Source organism: Athene cunicularia (genome assembly GCF_003259725.1).
Source record: "Athene cunicularia isolate RWA chromosome 5 unlocalized genomic scaffold, athCun1 chr5_part2, whole genome shotgun sequence".
NCBI classification, from domain to species: Eukaryota; Metazoa; Chordata; class Aves; order Strigiformes; family Strigidae; genus Athene; species Athene cunicularia.
This window is the reverse complement of record NW_020799102.1, coordinates 8,287,851-8,306,503: the sequence shown is the minus strand read 5'-3', so window position 1 is coordinate 8,306,503 and position 18,653 is coordinate 8,287,851. Positions and strand designations below refer to the sequence as shown.

Below are 18,653 nucleotides of genomic sequence, written 5' to 3'. Positions count from 1 at the left end.
CTCACGAAATGGCGACGCGCCCTGGGGGGCGGCGGGGGAGGCGGCGCGGCGGCGGCGATTGGGGGGGGGCAGCCGAAGGCTTCGGGCTGTGGGTTTGGGTTGGTTTGTGCGTTCTGGGTGGGTTGATTGGAGTATTTCCCCCCCTCTCCCCGTTCCTCCTCCCTGTCGCGGAGGGGTGCCCGGCGTTGCGGTCGCTGCCCCGGCGGAACGGGGTGCCGAGAGGCTGGTGCCCGCAGCCGCCGTTGTGTGTATGGCGCCGAGGCGAAGCCGGGGTGTGTTCGGGGTGCGGGTGGGTCTGTGGCGGCCCGGAGAGAGGCGTCTCTGGTCTCCTTCCAAATCCCTGAATGGCTTTCAATTCAAAACGTCACTGATGGAAAGCAGGCCTCTCTGTAAGGCTGCCTGCGAGTAGGGCCTTCTGTGGCTATGCCTAGGCTTAGCTTAAAATTTGCTTGAAAATTCTGCTTTGACGGAAATCAACTCTTAGAATCTGTGTAATTAAAAAGGGGATGGAGAGGGGTGCGAGTAAGTGTCCCCCCTGAGGGGTGAGGAGGGACCGTGCCTGGGAGTGTGCAGTGCTGAGAGGAGAAGTACAAATGTGCTGCTGCTCTGCGGGGAGAAGGTGTAGGTCTGGGGGCACACCTCGGTGCTCAGCTTTACATTTTGATTAAGAATTACATGTGATAGCAGTTTAATATTAATCAGAGTTAGAGATCTAAGTGTATGATGTGGCAGGAATTGCCTGGGGAAGGGCTAAGGTCATTGTGGTTGGTATGATGAAACAGTTCTATTTTGTCCACCTGTGTGTCTCTGTAGATTACTTGAGGCTACTTTGAACACAATGGCAGTAAGGTTTACTCTCTAACAGATGAAAGTGGATTTGGAGAATTTTTTTGATGTGAATTATGATGACTTAACTAGGCTTGTATTAGGATAACCACATCGGCTTGGAAAACTTCTGACTCCTAATACAAAAAGCTGGGGAGAAAATTATACTGATAAATTTACACCATTTGAATGCAGAGTTTCCTTAAACGAAATTCAGGTGATGTGGACTTTTAGCCATGTAAACAAGGGCTTTGTATGTAAAATTCAAGGTTGCTAATCTTCCTTACAGCAGAAGCTGTCTCATGGTGTTTTCAGAATAGAGTTGCCATGACCTGAGGTTTCTTCAGAGTTCACTCTTGTATGTGAAGAAGGCGGCTTATAAAAGGTGTTTTGTATCAGTTCAAGGTTATGTGAATGCTCTTGTGCTTTGTCTGGTTGGCCCAACTATTTACTAAAAATTTTTCAGTGCCCTGGTATTCTATGCAAGCTTCATTGGTAACGTAGTTTCACCTGGTGTCATAGCATTGAAGACGTTGTTGTATCTACCCAGTAATTTTTAATGATTGTTTTCATTAATTTAGCTGGAAGTAGTATGGATATATTCTTCAGTTTCTTATGTCTTGCAGTTGGTTAATGTGTTTGTCCACTCTTGTTTTCAGTGGAATTCAGTAGGATGGACTACAGCAGAAACATTCAAGCTCTTAGGTTCCTAACCTATGTTTAGAGATGTGGAATAACAAGGTTTAAGGTAGTAGGATCTCCCCACAAGCTTCCCATTGCATAGACAGTGTGAGCACTCTGATGGAACAACCACCTCTCTGTCCGGACTGGATAAGAAACCTCTCATGCTCTCAGTCTCTGCAAGAATGGCAAAGATGTAACTAGTTTGTGAAACAAATAAAACGTTAACACTTTCACTGTTTAAACAAATACTGACACTTCTCAGATGTTTTGTTCTTGTCCAAACAGATATTTGGGAGCTGTAATTTCTTTTGTATCTTTCTCGTTTTCATAATGAAGTAAGCAACTACATCTTCCAAATAGCTGTTTAATGGCATTTGAATCTTTTTACTTTGAGAGCTCCGAGTGTTGCCAGCTAAACGTGGGCTGGTGTACGCTGACTAAGGTTCCCAAAAATACTTGACAGCACTCTCTAGAGACTGCTTTGTAGGCACTGGTATTGGCTTAAGATCCGTCTTTTCCTCTTCAGAGTGGGGAACTGGATATTTGTCAAGAACAAAGAGTAACAGCTGTTTAGATGAACAGAATCTTTTGACTTCTGAATCTAGAAAAATGTTCCTGTTCTGAGATGGGAGGGCAGCTAGACACTAAGTGTAGTTCTTAACCTGTTTGCTAAAGTTGCAAATATCTGACATTTGCACCAATGTGCAAAATGCCTTCTGGCATTCTGAATTTCAGTCGTAATTTTGGCTTTGTTGCATTCATCTCTTTGTAATACTACTATAAGGGCCCGACATTTTTAGTTTGCCTGCAGCCCTTCCAGATTATGAGTAATGTTGAAACATGGTGTGTGGGGTTTTTTTCTGAAAGTTTTTGCATAAATAAGGCATCTGCTTTATATATGTTGCTGAAAACTCAAAATGCAGTTGTGTGCATGTGATTTCAAATTAATAAAATAGCCTAAACTTCAGGGAAATGCTTATGTAAATTTGGACATCTACCTTTGGAAGTGCTTCATCTTCTTGAATCAGATGTTCTTTCTTGGGCATTTTAACCTACAACGTCTGCAGCACTAAATAATGAATCACTCTCTGATTTGTGAGTGATGCTTGTCTTGCCTGTATTTTTTTACCAGTCTGTTACAGGCTTCAAAAAAGTCTTACTTGATAGCTTCAGTGCTTATAACTCTAGCTGACTGAGTGAACGAACAGCTCACACTACTGGTCTGTCTTTAATAGTTAAAAGGTTGGTTGTAACCTCTTTGTTGGTTAGTCATGTTTTTGGCACTTGGATTATCTATTAAACTTCTTGATCTCTGTGTTAAATGCTTCTATGCAACATAGGACTTTGAATATAACAATTACTTTCTATGTGACTTTAAAAGGTCTGCTTAAAATGGGGTGATTTCTCAAAAGTCTATAAAGCTTTTAATAAAAAAGCATACTACTTGTAGCAACAATTGTAAAATATTTTAAGGGTCAAAATTGCTTCTTAACTCTTTGACTTTGCTCTAGTCTCTGTAAAACTGTAATATTTTAAAGTGAAATGTTCTTTATTCACAGAAATATCAAGTGAATTTTCAAAATTCAATAGTATAAGAAAATTACTTATCCTGCAGTTCCTGATAGCTCTCCAAAATTTTGTTTCAGTGCAGCTTCTTGTTGCATTCTCTGTATTTTGCATATAGAGGCCCTAGTGCAGATGGCAGGAAAAAAAACAGTTTTTAAGAAAATAACCCTTTTAGATGCCTGACAACTTGCCAGTATGTGTGGGCCTTTCTAGAAGCTTGCTCACTTTAATTGTTTTATAACATATATGAATTAGTACATCAAATATGTTTTTGTCTTGTCTTTTGCAGACTCCAGAGAAGAAGAAAGATTGAAAGCTGAAGTACTTGGTTAAAATAGCCCAGTACTTGGTTAAAATAGCCCAGTACTTGGTTAAAATAGCCCAGTACTTGGTTAAAATAGCCCAGTACTTGGTTAAAATAGCCCAGTACTTGGTTAAAATAGCCCAGTACATCAGCACATGGTTAAAATAGCCCACTGAGAAAAGAGCAAGGCAAGGCCATGCTGTAAAATCGATTGTGGTGGTAGTGGAGCTGGAATTGTCTGTATCCTGTGGTTTGAAGTGCTGTCCAGATTTAGGAGTTCAGGTCAGGAAGAGTCCTTGTCATTGCTTGGATGAAGTTCCTCATGAACTAAAACCCAGCAAGATCTGCATGTGTTATAAGCATATGGACTCCTGCAAGAAATTCTTAAATAGTATGTTAAATCTTTTTTTTGTGTATGTACTGCAGAGATGATGAAATGATTTGCCTTATGCAAGATGGTATTTTATAAACTCTCCAGCTGTCTTAGCTGACAGATACATCATCAGGAGTCTGTTGTTTGGTTTTTTTTGCGAATAGGTTTATGCTTATCTGGTGGTGAAGTACTTGTAAGTCATTTATCACTCAACCCTCAACACATTCTGTTGCAATAACAGTATTATCTGATATTCACCCTCAAAACTAGGAAAGCTTGCTTTTCTTCTTTCTTCTGGAGGTGGTAGTGTAGAAACAGTTTCTACTACAATATTCAGTTGTACGACTGGTAACGCCCTCCTCCACTGTAAAATCAGGAAGTCATCTACTTTGGGGTTGATGAAACGGATCTACTGGAGGAAAAAGCTGCTTTTGCTACAGTCTTGGAGGACAAGATAGTTCTTAATTTCCCTTACTGCTTTAGATAACTGCCTTACCTTCTCAGTGTCACCTTAGAAGTTGGACAGAGGGAGGAAGGATTCCTTTAGTTTGTTCTCCAAATGTTTCTGTATATGCTCTGTTCCAAGGTACTGTTCCTTTCTCCTCGGGCTATTTTTTTTCCTTAAATAAAACCCAACAGATATATTGAACAAAGGATTATCTCTTCTCATAGAACTTAATGCATTAATTCTTTGTACTGAACAGGGAGAGCGTCCAGAGGCTGAGGCCTCTTGAAGCAAAGCTGCTGTAGTCAGACTTCATTGAATTGGGACTGGTGCATCAGGTTATGGATGAGCAAGTGGGGATTAAAAAAAGGCTGGTTCATGAAATTTGTTATATAATCACCCTTTTGACTGGATGGTAGATAATGGAGCATATTACCTGTGTATGTAGGAGAGGCACATGCATGAATTAAATGACCAGATGGGTATGTATAGAGTTATTTGTTCTCTGTGAGAGCAGCCACACAGTGAAGCAAATTTAACTTCACATGGGGGAGCTGGGCACATACAGCTTGTTTTAGTGCTATATTGCAAAAATACGGCTTTCAGTGTGTAGGCTAAAGCTACTGCATTGCTCCTCTGAGGCATAGAGTCTATTTGCTTTGGCTATAGTTTTAAAGTAGGACTGGAGTTACTTCTGTAGACAGTCAATCACTTTATTTGTATTTTTAGATTACTTACCTCTTAGATGCTTTGCCTTCAAATTTCTTCTTTATTTGCTCTCCTGTTTCTCTTGCAAGGCTATGGCCGCTCATCTAATATGAACAGTTTCTGGCTGAAAAAACCCTAAGGTCATGCTGCTTAGAGCTATAATAAGCAGTAAGTCTTACATCACTTGCTACTATTTGCAGGAGAGTGATTTAGGGAAAACACAATTAGCATGAGATTAATCTGAGGAGGATGTGTAAAACCAGAGGTGTTCTGCCCATGGCTTCTTTTTCTTAGCTTTCTTCTGGTCATTTCATGGAACCCTAAGGGGCTAAGGGATTTTCTGGAGTGGGGTTTTTTTGTTTCTTTGGGATTTTTTTTTTTTTTTTACACTTGTTGAATTTGTGCATGTTTGGCTGAGAAAAGAGGAGAGTAGGCAAAGATGATAATTAATAGATGAGAGGTAGTAAAGAGCTAGAATCCTTCATGTGACATCCAACCTCTCCATTAGAGACATTAGAAAATATAACATCTGCTTAATTTGAAATTGTTTGGATAAAGGCTGCCCATCAGGACTGGTGAGAGGAAGTTAAGGACTATTGCAGAGACTATTAGATATCTGCATCAATTAATGAGCTCATATAGGTAGTTTTTGTGTGGGTTTTTTTTTTTAAGGCTCCTGAAATAATAGTTTAGAAATTATAAACTAGGAGACTGTATAAGCCTCAAACTGTTCTTCTATTAGTTGAATGTGAGCTAAGGTAGAAGAGAGTCCAAAGTGACTTGTACTAAATCACTGCAAATACCACCTTACCCTGTTGAAGGAAGTGTTAACTGTACAGTGTGAAAATAGTGTTCAAGGAAGTGACTGCTTAAATGCCGCTCAGTTAATGATGGAGGAAGAGCTGCTTGTAGCCTAACCTTGCACTTCTGGTTTTGCATATCTTCTTAGCATAAAGCTTTTCTTTTGATAGAAGTCAAAGTCTTTTTGTCAACTAAACTGCCAGATAGATGCTCTACATGTCATAGAGTCACCTGCATATAAGCTGCTAGTAAGTTTTTGGTTCATTTGGGGAAATACCTGGTCTTAAGCTAAGACCCTATTACCTAGTTACTCCAACTCTTTCACAGTTTGAGCTGTAGTGTTTTTCTTAACTTGTGGTGCCTGGTTAAGAAAGCACCATCCATGGTAAGCACCTAGAATTATTAAACTTGTATTAAATTGCTGCAATTAGAGTATCTCAGTTATGATAGTGTTTAGAAGCTGCTGTGTGCTCGTTTGCATTTATTTCCCTTCCATTACGAAGACAAGGAGTTAATGGATTACTGGATTACAGTAAAGCCTGTGACTCCCTGCTGTTTCATGAGAAGTGGTTTTACAGGGTCAAATCTCTAGCAGCATACTGGAGGAAGAAGTCAGTTCTGTGGGTAGTAGTAGTTCACTTACTGTGTAGAATTTTAGAAAATGTACTCTACAGCATTGATAAATGTGATCAGTAGGTCACTGATCTATGTCGGTAGTAATGGATATCTAATCACCACTGGATGGCCCAAGGCACAGCAATCTTCAACTGCCTTTATGCCATTCATGATCTTCAACATGGCAGACAGACACATCTTTCCTCTGATCAAATCTATCTTGTGAAAGGACAGCATGCACTCATGTTTTCATTCATAACAGGATGTTAATACATCATTAAGCAAAAAGCTTCTTGTTCTGCAGCCTTGAACCAGTCGATTTGTGAACCAAGCTGAAGCTCTACTAATGAATGTCTTGGGAAGGTGCAGTGTTTTATAGTGGTCTCTTTGGATTAGTTGCACAGTGAGTTTGTAAACAATAACACCAGCATCCTCCTTCAGACATACTCAGGGACTTGCACCTCTAGGGTAGTGTTCTAGATGCTTCAGCCAAACGGAGGAGTTTATGCAGACAAACTCTCATGATGTGAGGGCAGGCACACAGCAAATAAACCACTCTAATGTATTGCTGTGTCACCTGCCTCCCTTTCGGCTCTCTTCCCTGCTGTGCTAAGCAGCTGAGATATCAGGGAGAGATGGAGAATGGATTTGGTGGTTTGCTTCATGAAGCTAACGATCGGCATAGCAAATGGCTAATCTGTACTCTAGATCTGTCCTGCTGGCAGGTAAAGGTAGCAGTTTAATTTACTGATATGAGATGTAAGTACTATAAAATCTCATTCACAAAGGCAGGAATGGATGCACTGATTACTTTTACATTAATATTTTCCTATAAGTGTTTACACCATTTTTACTGTAGAGTTTCTAGTGTTTGTTTTGATTTGGGCCCCCTCTTTCAACCAGTTTCTTTCTCTGTCCCCTGACAGTAGGGTTTAAGAATGGATTGTAGTCTTAGCATCATGCTTGTAAGCTGCTCTAGCAAGAGGAAAGGCAAGTGGATAATTTTATTGTTTTATGCCAACTAAAGTGTGTTTGGATGGTGAATCTAGTGAGCTTGCTCTCTACCTGGTCATGTATTCACCTATCTTCTGCTGGCATTATCACTTGTAGCAAAGCTGATAGGATTTACCAATAGAATAAAATCTTGCTTTTGGCTGTTTGGCTCCCTAAGTGACCTGCAGCAGTGCAAGGTAGTAGCCCGAAAGTATAAGCCAGGAGAGCAGTGCTAAGGAAGAGTCTGGAGTTGTTTTTTAAGAAGTACAGCCTTGAATTAAACTGATTATGAAACTATATCAACATATTTTGCTGAAGGGAAGCTAGTAGCAGTTTGACTGGTGCCTCTCCCACCTAACTCGCCAATGAGCTTAGATGCCTCTAATGCAGAGGCTAATGCCAACATAACAAAACAGAAAAATTTGTATGTTTGGAAAACAATGACTCACAGCTCTCAAGGAAAACATCTAATAACATCTTTAAAATTGAGAATTTATCTTTTGTGCAAGAACTGTATTCTTCCCAAATAGATGCTCCTAGCCACTACAGAGTTAAGGAGGAGAAGCTACTGCTCTTAACCTTGGCAGTATTTGTATTACAGCTCTCCTAAACAGAAAACTAGAGTTGTCCTGTCTTCAAGGCCTGTTCGATAATTGAATGTGAACAGAGAGGCATGTTCTGTTAGACAAATGGTAATGCCACAAATAGTAGCCAACACCACTGCTTGCCTTCAAGAAGCATGACAAAATGCTGGCAAGTTTTTTCTTATGCTAATAGAGCCTTCTACTCAACATGCTTTATAGTTCTTCACACTAATAATGGCACATATATAATCATAGGATTGTCAGATGGCCACAGGGCAAGGAAGGCTATGAGCTAATACAATGTAACCGTTCTGACCTGTGCATAAATTCAAAATAAATGAATTGTTGGGTGGGCTTAATTCTGCTGGCTGCTGGCCATAGGCAGAGTGGAGTCAGATGGGTACTGGGAACATCTAAACTTTTATGAAGCAATTTTTTTTTGCTTTAAGGGTTGTTAGTACCCTGTCTCAAGAACTTGCCTGCAGAAATCTACTCTGCTCAGTATTTGTGTAGACACTTGTACAGAAAAGTGCTTCTCTGTTCCTTTGGGAAATAAATGTGTAGACTGGTTCAGAAACACACCTGCCTCTAAATAGTTTGTGTGAAAGCTAAGAACTAGTAGCAGTTCTAGTTAATCAGCACAGATGCACTTCATGCCTCAAACTTGGCTTAGGCAGTCTACAGTTAGCATAGTAACAAGTTAATCCTGATGGAGCAGGTCACTGTTTAAGTGAGCCACAAGCAGCCCACTAATTCCAGCCTGGAAGCACTCGCATAGTCTTGCAACCCTGCTGCCAAGTTCCTATTAAGGTATGTTAAATGTTCTCTTCAGATGAATGGACTCAACGAATCCCTTTTTTGTAACATCTGTTTTCTTGTTCTTCTGTAGGTTGTAATGCAAAACTCCAAACTCAGATATGGAGGTGTTATTCCTGCAGTACTGAAGCTCTGGCTCTAGCCTGGATTACCAGATTTAAGAATAGTAATTGGTTCTCTCAAGAGCTGGATGACTTTTGATGTTCCCTAGTCTATCTTTGTTAAACAAGATGATAATTAAAGATAATGGTGTACTGCAGACTAGATTTACCTTGCCTAATGAAGGCAGCAGGCAGCACAGTGGAGTCTGAAGCCTGGCAAACTGACAAATGTGAAGCAATCACTCACAAGCACCTCGGTCGGTGTTGTGCCTGGGTATCTGTTTGCTCAGGTGCTCATCTTGGAGAAGGCCAACAGCAGTCATACTAGGGCTGTAAGGCTGTTAACAGTTTGTGTCTTTTCTGCAAAAAGCCAACCAGAACTTACTGGCTTGCAATCACCTCTTTTAATAACTTGTTATGGACATTTAATCATTGTCTTGCTGAAGTGCAAAAAGCCTGAATAAGTGAAAGTGAGAAGGATGTGGCCTGAACTGATGTGGAACATAATCTTGTGCTCTGGATTAAATACTGTCCTACCTATCAGTTTGTGTACACGACATGACCTTTACTAAGCCTCTCCAAGTTGACTAGCTTGGCTACAGCATGTTTTGTTGGAATACAGCTCCCATAATTTCTTGAAACTGGCAGCTGTGTAACAGCCTGGAAGTGAGGTGAAACAATTGCCTTTGCAAGCTTTGAAATGTAAGCCTCTGGTTCTGCAGCACAGCAATCTGTTAACTGGCAGCAGCAGTGGTCTTGCCTTCTTTTTAAGTGTTTCTAGTGATGGTAAAAATCAAATAAGCACGTAGAAATTCTTCAGTGTCACCAGGGCTGAATAATGTGATGAAAACTTAGTTAATCATACACATGTTCTTTAACAGACCCTGCCCACGCCCTCCACCTCCACATAAATTGGTCCTTAGTTTTTGATACCTGTTTTCTTTTTCCTAGTACATGGAACAAACTGAAGCTACCTACCACTGTGAGATTTTATTTTGCTTTGTCATCCTCTAATGTAAACAATAAGTTACATGCAGTATAGCTGCTGGTTTTCAGGAAATTTGTTTCTAGATACTTCAGCCTGGTTTTAACTCTCATGTGTTATCCTAAGCATTGTTATGTGACTGTCCTCAGTGACTTTTAATACTCGATGTGCTGGTGTTGCTCTCTAAAACTGCAATTTCAGGCACATATAGACTGTAATCAGTAATAAGGAGACAATTTAAGACTCAATCATTCAACTTGATTCAGCTCCAGTGTATGGAGTTAAACGTTTATCACCAGCTAATTGGTATGCTATTTGTTTGGTAGAGGTCTAGATGAGATTATATACTGCATTAAAAAATAGAAAAGCCTGAAGGAATTATTCAGAACAGGCTTTTATTCATATGCTATGAAATTTTTTAACTTTGAGAGAATGAACCTTCAGATGTGAATGTGCTGTTTAATATGGGCGTTCCTGTCAACTCACTGCTACAGCTGTGTGCACAGGGGGTGAGATTTTGATTTTTGTGTTGCTGAGGCTGCAGTCCATTTCCACCAAAGGTGCTGACTTCACAGATTCCTGAAGTATTTTGGTCAGGCTTCCCTTAATGCTCTGTTGCTTGCTGAGGACACAAAGAACCCAGTTTCTAGCAGTAATTGATAACCTGTGAGCATAATGAGTAGATAATGCTGCTTGAAGTTTGCTGAGAGGTTTTGGTGATTTTTTTTTTTTTTTTAAAAAAGATGGCCTTGATTTCATCTTGGTTTAAGAAAAAGTGGCTGACTTACTCTTATTCCCCCTTCCTCCCCCCATTTGTAACATTGGTGATTATTGCCATGCTTGTTAAGGTCAGAGAGACAATTGCTAATAATTCAAGGTAAATGCTGCAATGTGCTTTCCTTATAAACAGAACCTAAAGACACAGAGCAAGGACTTAGCTTCCAAACTTAGGTAACTAAATAGCCTACTCAGGTTAGCAGTATCCCAGACTGAGGTCAGTGTTCTCTGCCTTGTTAATTTAAACGAAGTGCAAAATCTTCAGACTTGGTAGTAACATTTGAATGAGATGTGGTCTTTGCTTGGTAAAAGGGAAATGAAATTAATAGTTTTAGAAATTAATATTTTCAACTGGAGCAGATGAATTGCTGAAAATAAGAGAAGTGTTTTTCAAGTCTTTTAAAAAAGAGTGATAATGTGATATCTTAGAAAATGGGAGTGTTGTCTCTCTCCATAAACACTTGCACCCTTTTGGCATATGTTACTGTGGCCCTCTGTTCATAGAGTATGGACCCAGGAGCATAAATGCTTGCTTCAGTCTAGTAGTGAATTCTGAGTGCTGTAAGTATCTTAGACATGAACCCTTGACTGTGTCTGCCATGTGCACCAGGCAAAGAATATAATCCAATTATGACAAATCTAAGATCTATGGTAGAAGACAGTTCAAGCCTTAGATTGTACAAGCTGCTGCTTATTTATACAGTAAATAGTGTTACTGCTTCAAAGCCAGTTTACTTTGACAAGTTAAATTAGAAGAAAACTTATAATGTGTTGCTTGATACATTAGTGAAAACGGGGTAAGCTTTGTGATCCCAGCAGATGCATCTCTCAAACTGAGGGAAGTAAACTGTGATCTCTTGTCATTCTAGAAGTTAAACGAAGTTTCTAGGTCAAAGTAAAACTGTGGACATATCTCCTGCTTTATCTGAAAACCAAGATGCCTACAGATAGCAACTACAATTTATGTTTAAAACAGGTACCGTGAATTCTTGAGCTCTGAAAATGCTTAATTTAAAAGCAGTAAGTAGATGAGTAGGTACAAGGAAGTAGTTTTTTGGGGTTGGGTATAGGGGAAGTTGGGGGGTGTTTTGCCGTGTGGAGTGCCTGCCAAGGCACCCTGCATTTCAATGTTTTGAGCAGTGTCCCTTATAAAACAAGGTTGTAGAATACAAATTTGCTTAAAGTGGATTTTTTTTTTTTCTAGGCATTTTGTTAAAATGGCAAGGCAAACCAAAGTAGTTGCTTCTGATTTTGGCCTAACTTGTTTCTGTTTGTACAGTGTGCTAGTCTTGCTACGTGTGTACTCTTGTGGCCATTATGGGCATATTATTATAAAGCAGTTTTCTGCATCTTATGGAAGAGTTGGTTTTGGAAGTGCATAATTTCAGTTTCTTGATTTAGACTCAAATAAAGAGAAATTAAAAAATGTGGATTAATTTATTCATCATGGGGTTCCCTTATACTTTAAATACTTTACTTTTAACCTATCCGGAGGCACTTGTTTCCTTGAGTTACTTAATCACTTTTCATCTGGCCTTCTGTTATATTTTGGAATGGTAAAGGCATGATTAACAGTCATTGGGTGACACAGGAGGCTTGGGTTCGGACATACAAAGGTAGTAGGATGTTTAAATGCTCTGAATTGTTGCTGTGTTTGTAGGGAAGAAAGGGGTAAGATTGGAAGTGCATCTGAATGCTGGTCCTGATCTGTTCAAGTCTTGTCATATGCCCTGCTTGCAGTGACATGGCTGTAGTCATGATTAGAGTGATGTGGGGGAAAGTGGGGTGTGAAAGCAGAGCATCTGATCCTCACTACTAGTAAGGTTGGGCCATTTTCAAGCAGGGCCAGGAATGTTTTATTCATAACCTTGTAGCCAAAGATATATGATGAAGAGTAAAGGAAGCTGTCTTTTTTTTTATGCTGCTAGTTGATGTTTTGGAAACTGCTTGAAAGTTTGAGTAGGTACAGGTCTGAATTTCCAACACAACTAAATGGCTGGTTATTCATTACTGAAGTGAACTTAATTTGCTTCCCTCAAACTTCAAGCAACTGAATATAGTGCCTGGAGTTGGATAAATTACCCTACCATGCTCGCTGATGCAGGAGATAATGGACCGAGACATCTGTCAAATCTCAATCCCCAGAAACTAAAATGGTGAAGAGCAATAAGCTGCTTTGGTTTGGACAATGCAAGTATTACTTGAATAAGCTTGCAGCTTATTTCTCTGAATATCTAACTTGAATTGGCACTAGAAATCCTAATACCTATTCTTGGAATCAAAAGTTGATTTTATATAGACTATGCTGAGAAGCCTAAGGTGGTAAAGTTACCTAATAAAATGTGAATTTAATTTTTTTTTTTTTTGAGTGAGTCTTGGGGCTACTTTTGAATTTACTGCTTTTCCTCTGCAGTGTCTGTTAATGTTTTTAAAGCTGTTGAATGGCCATTCAATTGAGAAACAGTAAATTGGCTTGTCCTTAAGGTGAGGGATAACACAAGATGTTTGTTTACAAGATTGTGTTTAGAAGACTCTTTCCTTAGGAGCACTGTCAACCTAGTACTCAAATTGGAAGTAAAATTCAGTTTTCTTTTGCCAGTTTAAGGAATATAAAAACTGAAGGATTTGTGAAAGTCAGTAATAAAGGCATTTCAGATTAATTGTATGTGACTGATACGGTCTTAAGTCTGCAAAACTTCTTGCAACAGGGAGGTCCTTTTAGCTTCTCAAATTCCTCTGTAAAACAGTGCTTAAGTTACTTCTGTGATGTTTGCTTTCATCTAGTCCTAATACTGGAAAGGGAGAATAATAATTCCTCCTAACATTTGTATGTTCACACAGCATGGTTGGGTGGAAAGAAGCTTAGCGTGTCAGAGGGCTGTCCAAAGCACTGTATCCTGATGTGTGTTCTTTTGATTTCAGGCAAAAGTAAAGAAGCGGAGATAAAGAGGATAAATAAAGAACTAGCAAACATTCGTTCAAAATTTAAAGGTAAGTGACTTGTTCATATTAAACTATACATACTTCCTCATATGACATTCTTATATAGTTTTTTGTTTTGGTTTTATACATTAAGACTTTTCTGTTAACTCTTGATACAAACAAAATACTAGAGCAGGCAATTAGGATAACTATTCAAAGTGTTCTCTTAACTACAGAACTTCCTGACAGTCCTGTGATTCTTGGCCGTAACAGAAGAAAACTCCCTCCTATATCAAAGAATTGAGCTACTGTTCACAAACTTTTTCTAATACTTTGCCTCCTAACCATGTGACTACCCAGTCTGTTTTCTTCCAGAAGGTCATGAACTAGTTTGAAGAAACATGAGTGGATGTAATTATTTCCAGTAAACCAGAATCTGTTTAAATTTATCCTCATTCCCCCCTCTCCCCCTCCCCTCCGCCCCCTTTAGCAAAATGATGGGTTAGGCTGTCTTCTGGCAAAATTAAGATAAAAGTGTGTAGCTGATAAATCCATACATCTTAACTGCTCTCATAAGCAACAGCAATACAAACTATTCATATGAAACAAAGAATATGCAGTGGCCAATTCCATCCTTGTGTGTTCCAAGAGGCAGCAATTCACTTTTAAACATGTGAGGTAAAACTCATGCTGTAACTGTATTCAAGTTGTGTGTGAGGCTTCAGATTTTAAAGATTCGGAAGGGTAGTTTAGATGCTTTTGAATGGAGATCTAGCAGTAGTGGCTGTGGCAAACATTCTGTTTAAATAGATACAGGGCTGTGTGTGTAGCTAGATAGGGCACTGCAGTGTGGAGTGTGGCTTCAGAATTTGCTGTATTTGTATTTGGATTAAACCTGTTTAAGTCATCTGTCATGACTTAATGTGCCTATTTGGAATACTCAATGTTTTAACAAAGCCTGAAATAACTTTTTTGAACTTCAGGGATCTGTTGCTACTTTTTAAGTGGTATGTCTCTTAAAGGCATATGAAGACCTGCAAAAACTTGAGTGTCACCAACAGTTTGGAAGGGAAAAGTTGTCCACAGTGAAAGACACTCAAAGTTAGGAAATTCGTCTAAATTAGATGCCATGACATGTGTCTGCTAACATTTTTCTCTTAGAAATTTCAGCATATTTTATCCAGATTGTTAACATCAGTCATAGGGTAACCGAGGAAATTTTAATGACTATTTTTCTATGGTAAATAGAAAAAGGAACTTTAATTTAGTCACGTCCCTATGTTGTCATGTTGTTTTTCAATTCCTTTTCATGGCAAAGCTTCCATCTGACACTGACATTGGTCTGATTTTTGCCAGAAGTAGCAGGCTTTGTGCAGTCTCTGCTACAGGCTGTTCTCTGTCACCGGATCCAAATCTAAAACTTGTTTGTGTCCATTTTCCAGTTACAGTGACCACTTGTACCCATTTTCCAGTCAGTGACCAGCAGATCCTGCCATCTTGTACTGAGTATGGGTGCACATTGAACCACTAGCACATTGCTCAAGGTCTGATAGAAACCTGCATACAAGAGTAACAGCCATTTTCTTAGTTCCAGCTGTACGATCAAAGTGGATCATCTTGTTGCCTAGTCAGTTTAAGCATAAAATTTTAACTCTTAAATAAAGCAGTTTAATCTCCAAGCAAGATCTGTACTAGACAAATTAATTATCTTTTATTATCTTTCAGATAGAGACTGTTTAATTAAAATCTGTTTAAGAAATTTCTGTACACTTAAGAAGTTATCAAAGTTTTCTGTTACTTCATCTTTCAACTAATCTTAAGTTGATTAATGTGGAAGACACAGGCAGAAAGACTGCTTGTTTTCCCTTAGTCTGTGTTTGTAAAACTACTTGCTGTCAGACAGCGGCATTATTGGTTATCAGCTATTGCCAAAATTCATGTCAGCATCTAAATTCTTTACTTAATTGTTTAGACAGGACAGGTTTTTCTAGAAAGCAGCAGTCACTTTCCCTGTAAATATGTTAAGTTACTACTCCGCCTATGCCCATCTGTCATCAAGAACAACTAGCAGTTAATGCCTAGCTGGAAAGCTTGCTGCAGTCACACTAACACAGAGATCTAGTTCTTTCAGCAATTTAACTTCAGGCTACACCACTTTTTTTTTTTATCTTGATTTGATGGGCAAGCTTTAGTTTGTTTGCAAAACCTAATCAATTTTTCTCTAATGAAACCAGAAGCTTTCATCAGACTAAGTCTTCAGTCTGCAGTGAAGTTCTGCAAACTTCGTAAAAAAAAAAAAAAAAAAAAAAGTGATTGAAGCTGCTGAAGAACCTCAGTGCCTAGTGTGTGTTCCAGCATGCTTGAAGCATGAAGAAGGTTCTGTCAGACCTGCTCACTTCACCGCTAGAGTTAAGCATGCTGTTGTAAAGGAATGCAATAAGGGATCGCAGGAAAGTTCGTAATGGTTACGGCTGTTTCAGTACTGACTTACAGGGGTATAGTCCAGTTCTTGCTGTTTGGCTGGAATCAAATCCTACTAAGTAATCCTTTTTAGGTAGGAGATAGTATCTCGCTGCTTACTAGCCCAGCTCCTTATGACCATAGGAAGCTTGGGCTGTGTGGAACCATGAGTTGGCAATGATCAGAGAACAGAAGTGCTTTCAGCAAAGTTGTGCAGTAATTTTAGCCTGCAATAACTTTAGCCTACGTAAAGTAGCATCCTTTAAGCACAGTTTAAATAGTTTTGAATAAATATTAGTGTGTTTTTTATTCAGTAGTTTGAATGCAAGATCACTAAACATTCCCATAAGCTGATCTTCATTATGGCTACTTTATTTGTATGGATTTTAGGTGAAAAAAACTTACTTAACTGAAGACAGTAACTTGATGTAGACTAAACAAAAACTAGACATAAATGTCACAATTTGGAAGCAGCTGAATTTGGACAACTTGTGTAAATGCTCAAGGCCTTGAGAGTGTGAGGAGGTGATAGCTGTGTATCTTTCTGCTGCAGGAGTTCTACATCAGCTTTGTGCTGCATGGCTTTTTCTTGCAGAAGGGCTGTTTAAAAATAAACAGACCTTCATAATGCATTTTATTCTTTGTTTAAGTGGAGATCAGTTTAACCCAGTTTCTTTTTACTTAGCTCTGACTTTTAAAAATGTCATTAAATAGTTTGGATTGAGACAAATGTGTGACTGTGAATTTAAGATGGACTCCCTTGCTAGGTAACTATGGGGAGTAATGGTGCCCTGGGTTAATCACTTGGCTGAAGATGCCCCCATTGGACTGGCTGCATTGCCGTCTGTGAGAAGGAAGGCCAGTAGTAGTGCCTCTTGACATAGATATGCTCTTGCTTGAGACAAGCATGAGAGACTGGTATACCAAGAGTACCCTTTCCTTCCTCTGAACCTTTACACTCTTCAGCATACTCTTATTATCTAGACACCCACCCCCACCCCCTATATAATTTGCAAGATGCATTCTTTTGCAGAGTATTTCTACTTCTGTCATGCGAGAGCTGGCAAGCCTGTTACCTGCTTATGTTTCTTGAACTGATGGAACGTATGCCATGGCTTTGTGTTCTGTTCTGGCTTCTGTGCTGCAAGCTCAGAAGTAATCTAGGATCTCTGGGCTAAGGCTACTTTGTCTCTTGTTTCAGCATGAGGAAGTTCCATTGCTGAGGTCAGTGTGTCCTTGACAGTTGCTTTAAATGCTTCTGCATTAACTAAGATAAGATGCGTGTAGTAGAGAGAAGCTACACTAGTGTAATAAAGCAGAAGTTGTAGGAATTAAGTGTGGAGAATACTATTCCTTTTAAGAGTTCAGACTGTAAGCTGAATTTGCTTGCATGCTTGAGCCAAATTAGAAGTCTGGCTGTCAGAGTAGTAATTGCTTTGTAAATTTGGTTTATTAATTTGTGATGTTGTTTTGATCTCTCATAGCAGAATTTTTATACTAATGAAACTGCCCACAAATCTATAAATTGTTTCTGCAGTCAAAGGAACTTTGTTCTCTGCTTGATTCAGGCTTGTTCTTTTTTCCAGATCTGTCATTAGATTTTAGTTTTGTTCCAACTGCTTAATAGGGTTTGTGTTACAGGAGCAGTTGCTAGATTTCAGACATACTAGTGTATATTAGTTTTGGCTTGTGCAGAAGTGCCCCAATGTCAGTTGAATATCTTTTTTTTTTTTTTTTTTTTACTTCAGCTCACTTGTTTTTCCCAAATTCAAGCAAAACTTCTCTATTGCCCCAAACTACACCCTTTGCAGGAAGTTCAAGATAAGCCTCTAAATACCTGTTTTAAACAGAACTGCATACCAGTAAATTGCTTTCCAGTCAGGCTATGAAAGTTGTTTTCTGATCATCAAAGAGCTGTATGAAGGCAACTGGACAGTAAAATAATGAAGTGTCTTCACTGACAGAGTGAATTATTGGAAGCAAAATGAGGCTTCAAATATCACCTGAATTGTAGGGCTGTTCTAGTAATACTCTGGTGGTAGTAGTCAGGTAACTAAATACTAGCTTATGGTTTTGTATGGGTTCTCTGCCACAATTTTTCAGCCTTTCATTTAGAGGGCTTGGACTGTCACTCTTAGAGAAAGCCAAATCTTGTCTCAACATCTAAGCTAGTAGTAGGCCTTGTGATACTGTATAGTGCTGGATTGCTGTCAGCTGCAGGAACGTAGATCAGTGTCAATCTAAGAAGGAGGTACACTGAATGCAAAGAAACAGCTAAGGGTGTCGTCCATCCTGTTTTGCATAAGTTGTTACTGCAGTTTTAAAATCAAAGATTGTCTTGGTTTGAGATAGCAATCAACCATTTGGATGCTAATGAGACTAGACGTGTCAGGCTTCCTCACCCTCTATGCCCCAATGAGCATCCCACAGGTCTGAACTGCCTTCTTGCCCCCCCTGCTTGGTGGCAGACTCTGTAACTGCAGCAGGCTGATTTTTAAGAATACTGAATTAGATTCAAAAGCAGGTGCTGTTTTTTAACTCATGGTCCAACTTAGAGAAGGTTGTGCATGGGAACCAAAGGGTCTCATAATGCCTAATTTCTTCGGTTTTGGAAGGCTGTGTGAAAGAGATGTATGAGCAATGAAAACTCAGACTTAGCCATTGAAATAGTAGAAAGGTGATGCATAGAAATAT

At 39.3% G+C, this 18,653-nt stretch overlaps 1 protein-coding gene across 4 annotated transcripts in view; it reads left to right on the top strand.

The window, feature by feature from the left end:
* Positions 1-5,033: 5,033 nt before the first annotated feature.
* The window catches only part of AP2A2 (adaptor related protein complex 2 subunit alpha 2), a 44,284-nt gene continuing 30,664 nt past the window's right edge, over positions 5,034-18,653 (top strand). For all 4 annotated transcript variants that reach the window (XM_026850351.1, XM_026850349.1, XM_026850350.1 and 1 more), the window contains exons 1-2: positions 5,034-5,073; positions 13,500-13,568. In XM_026850351.1, the coding sequence (XP_026706152.1) occupies positions 5,049-5,073; positions 13,500-13,568 (94 nt within the window). In that variant the 5' untranslated portion in view covers positions 5,034-5,048. The remainder of the gene's footprint in view (positions 5,074-13,499; positions 13,569-18,653) is intronic.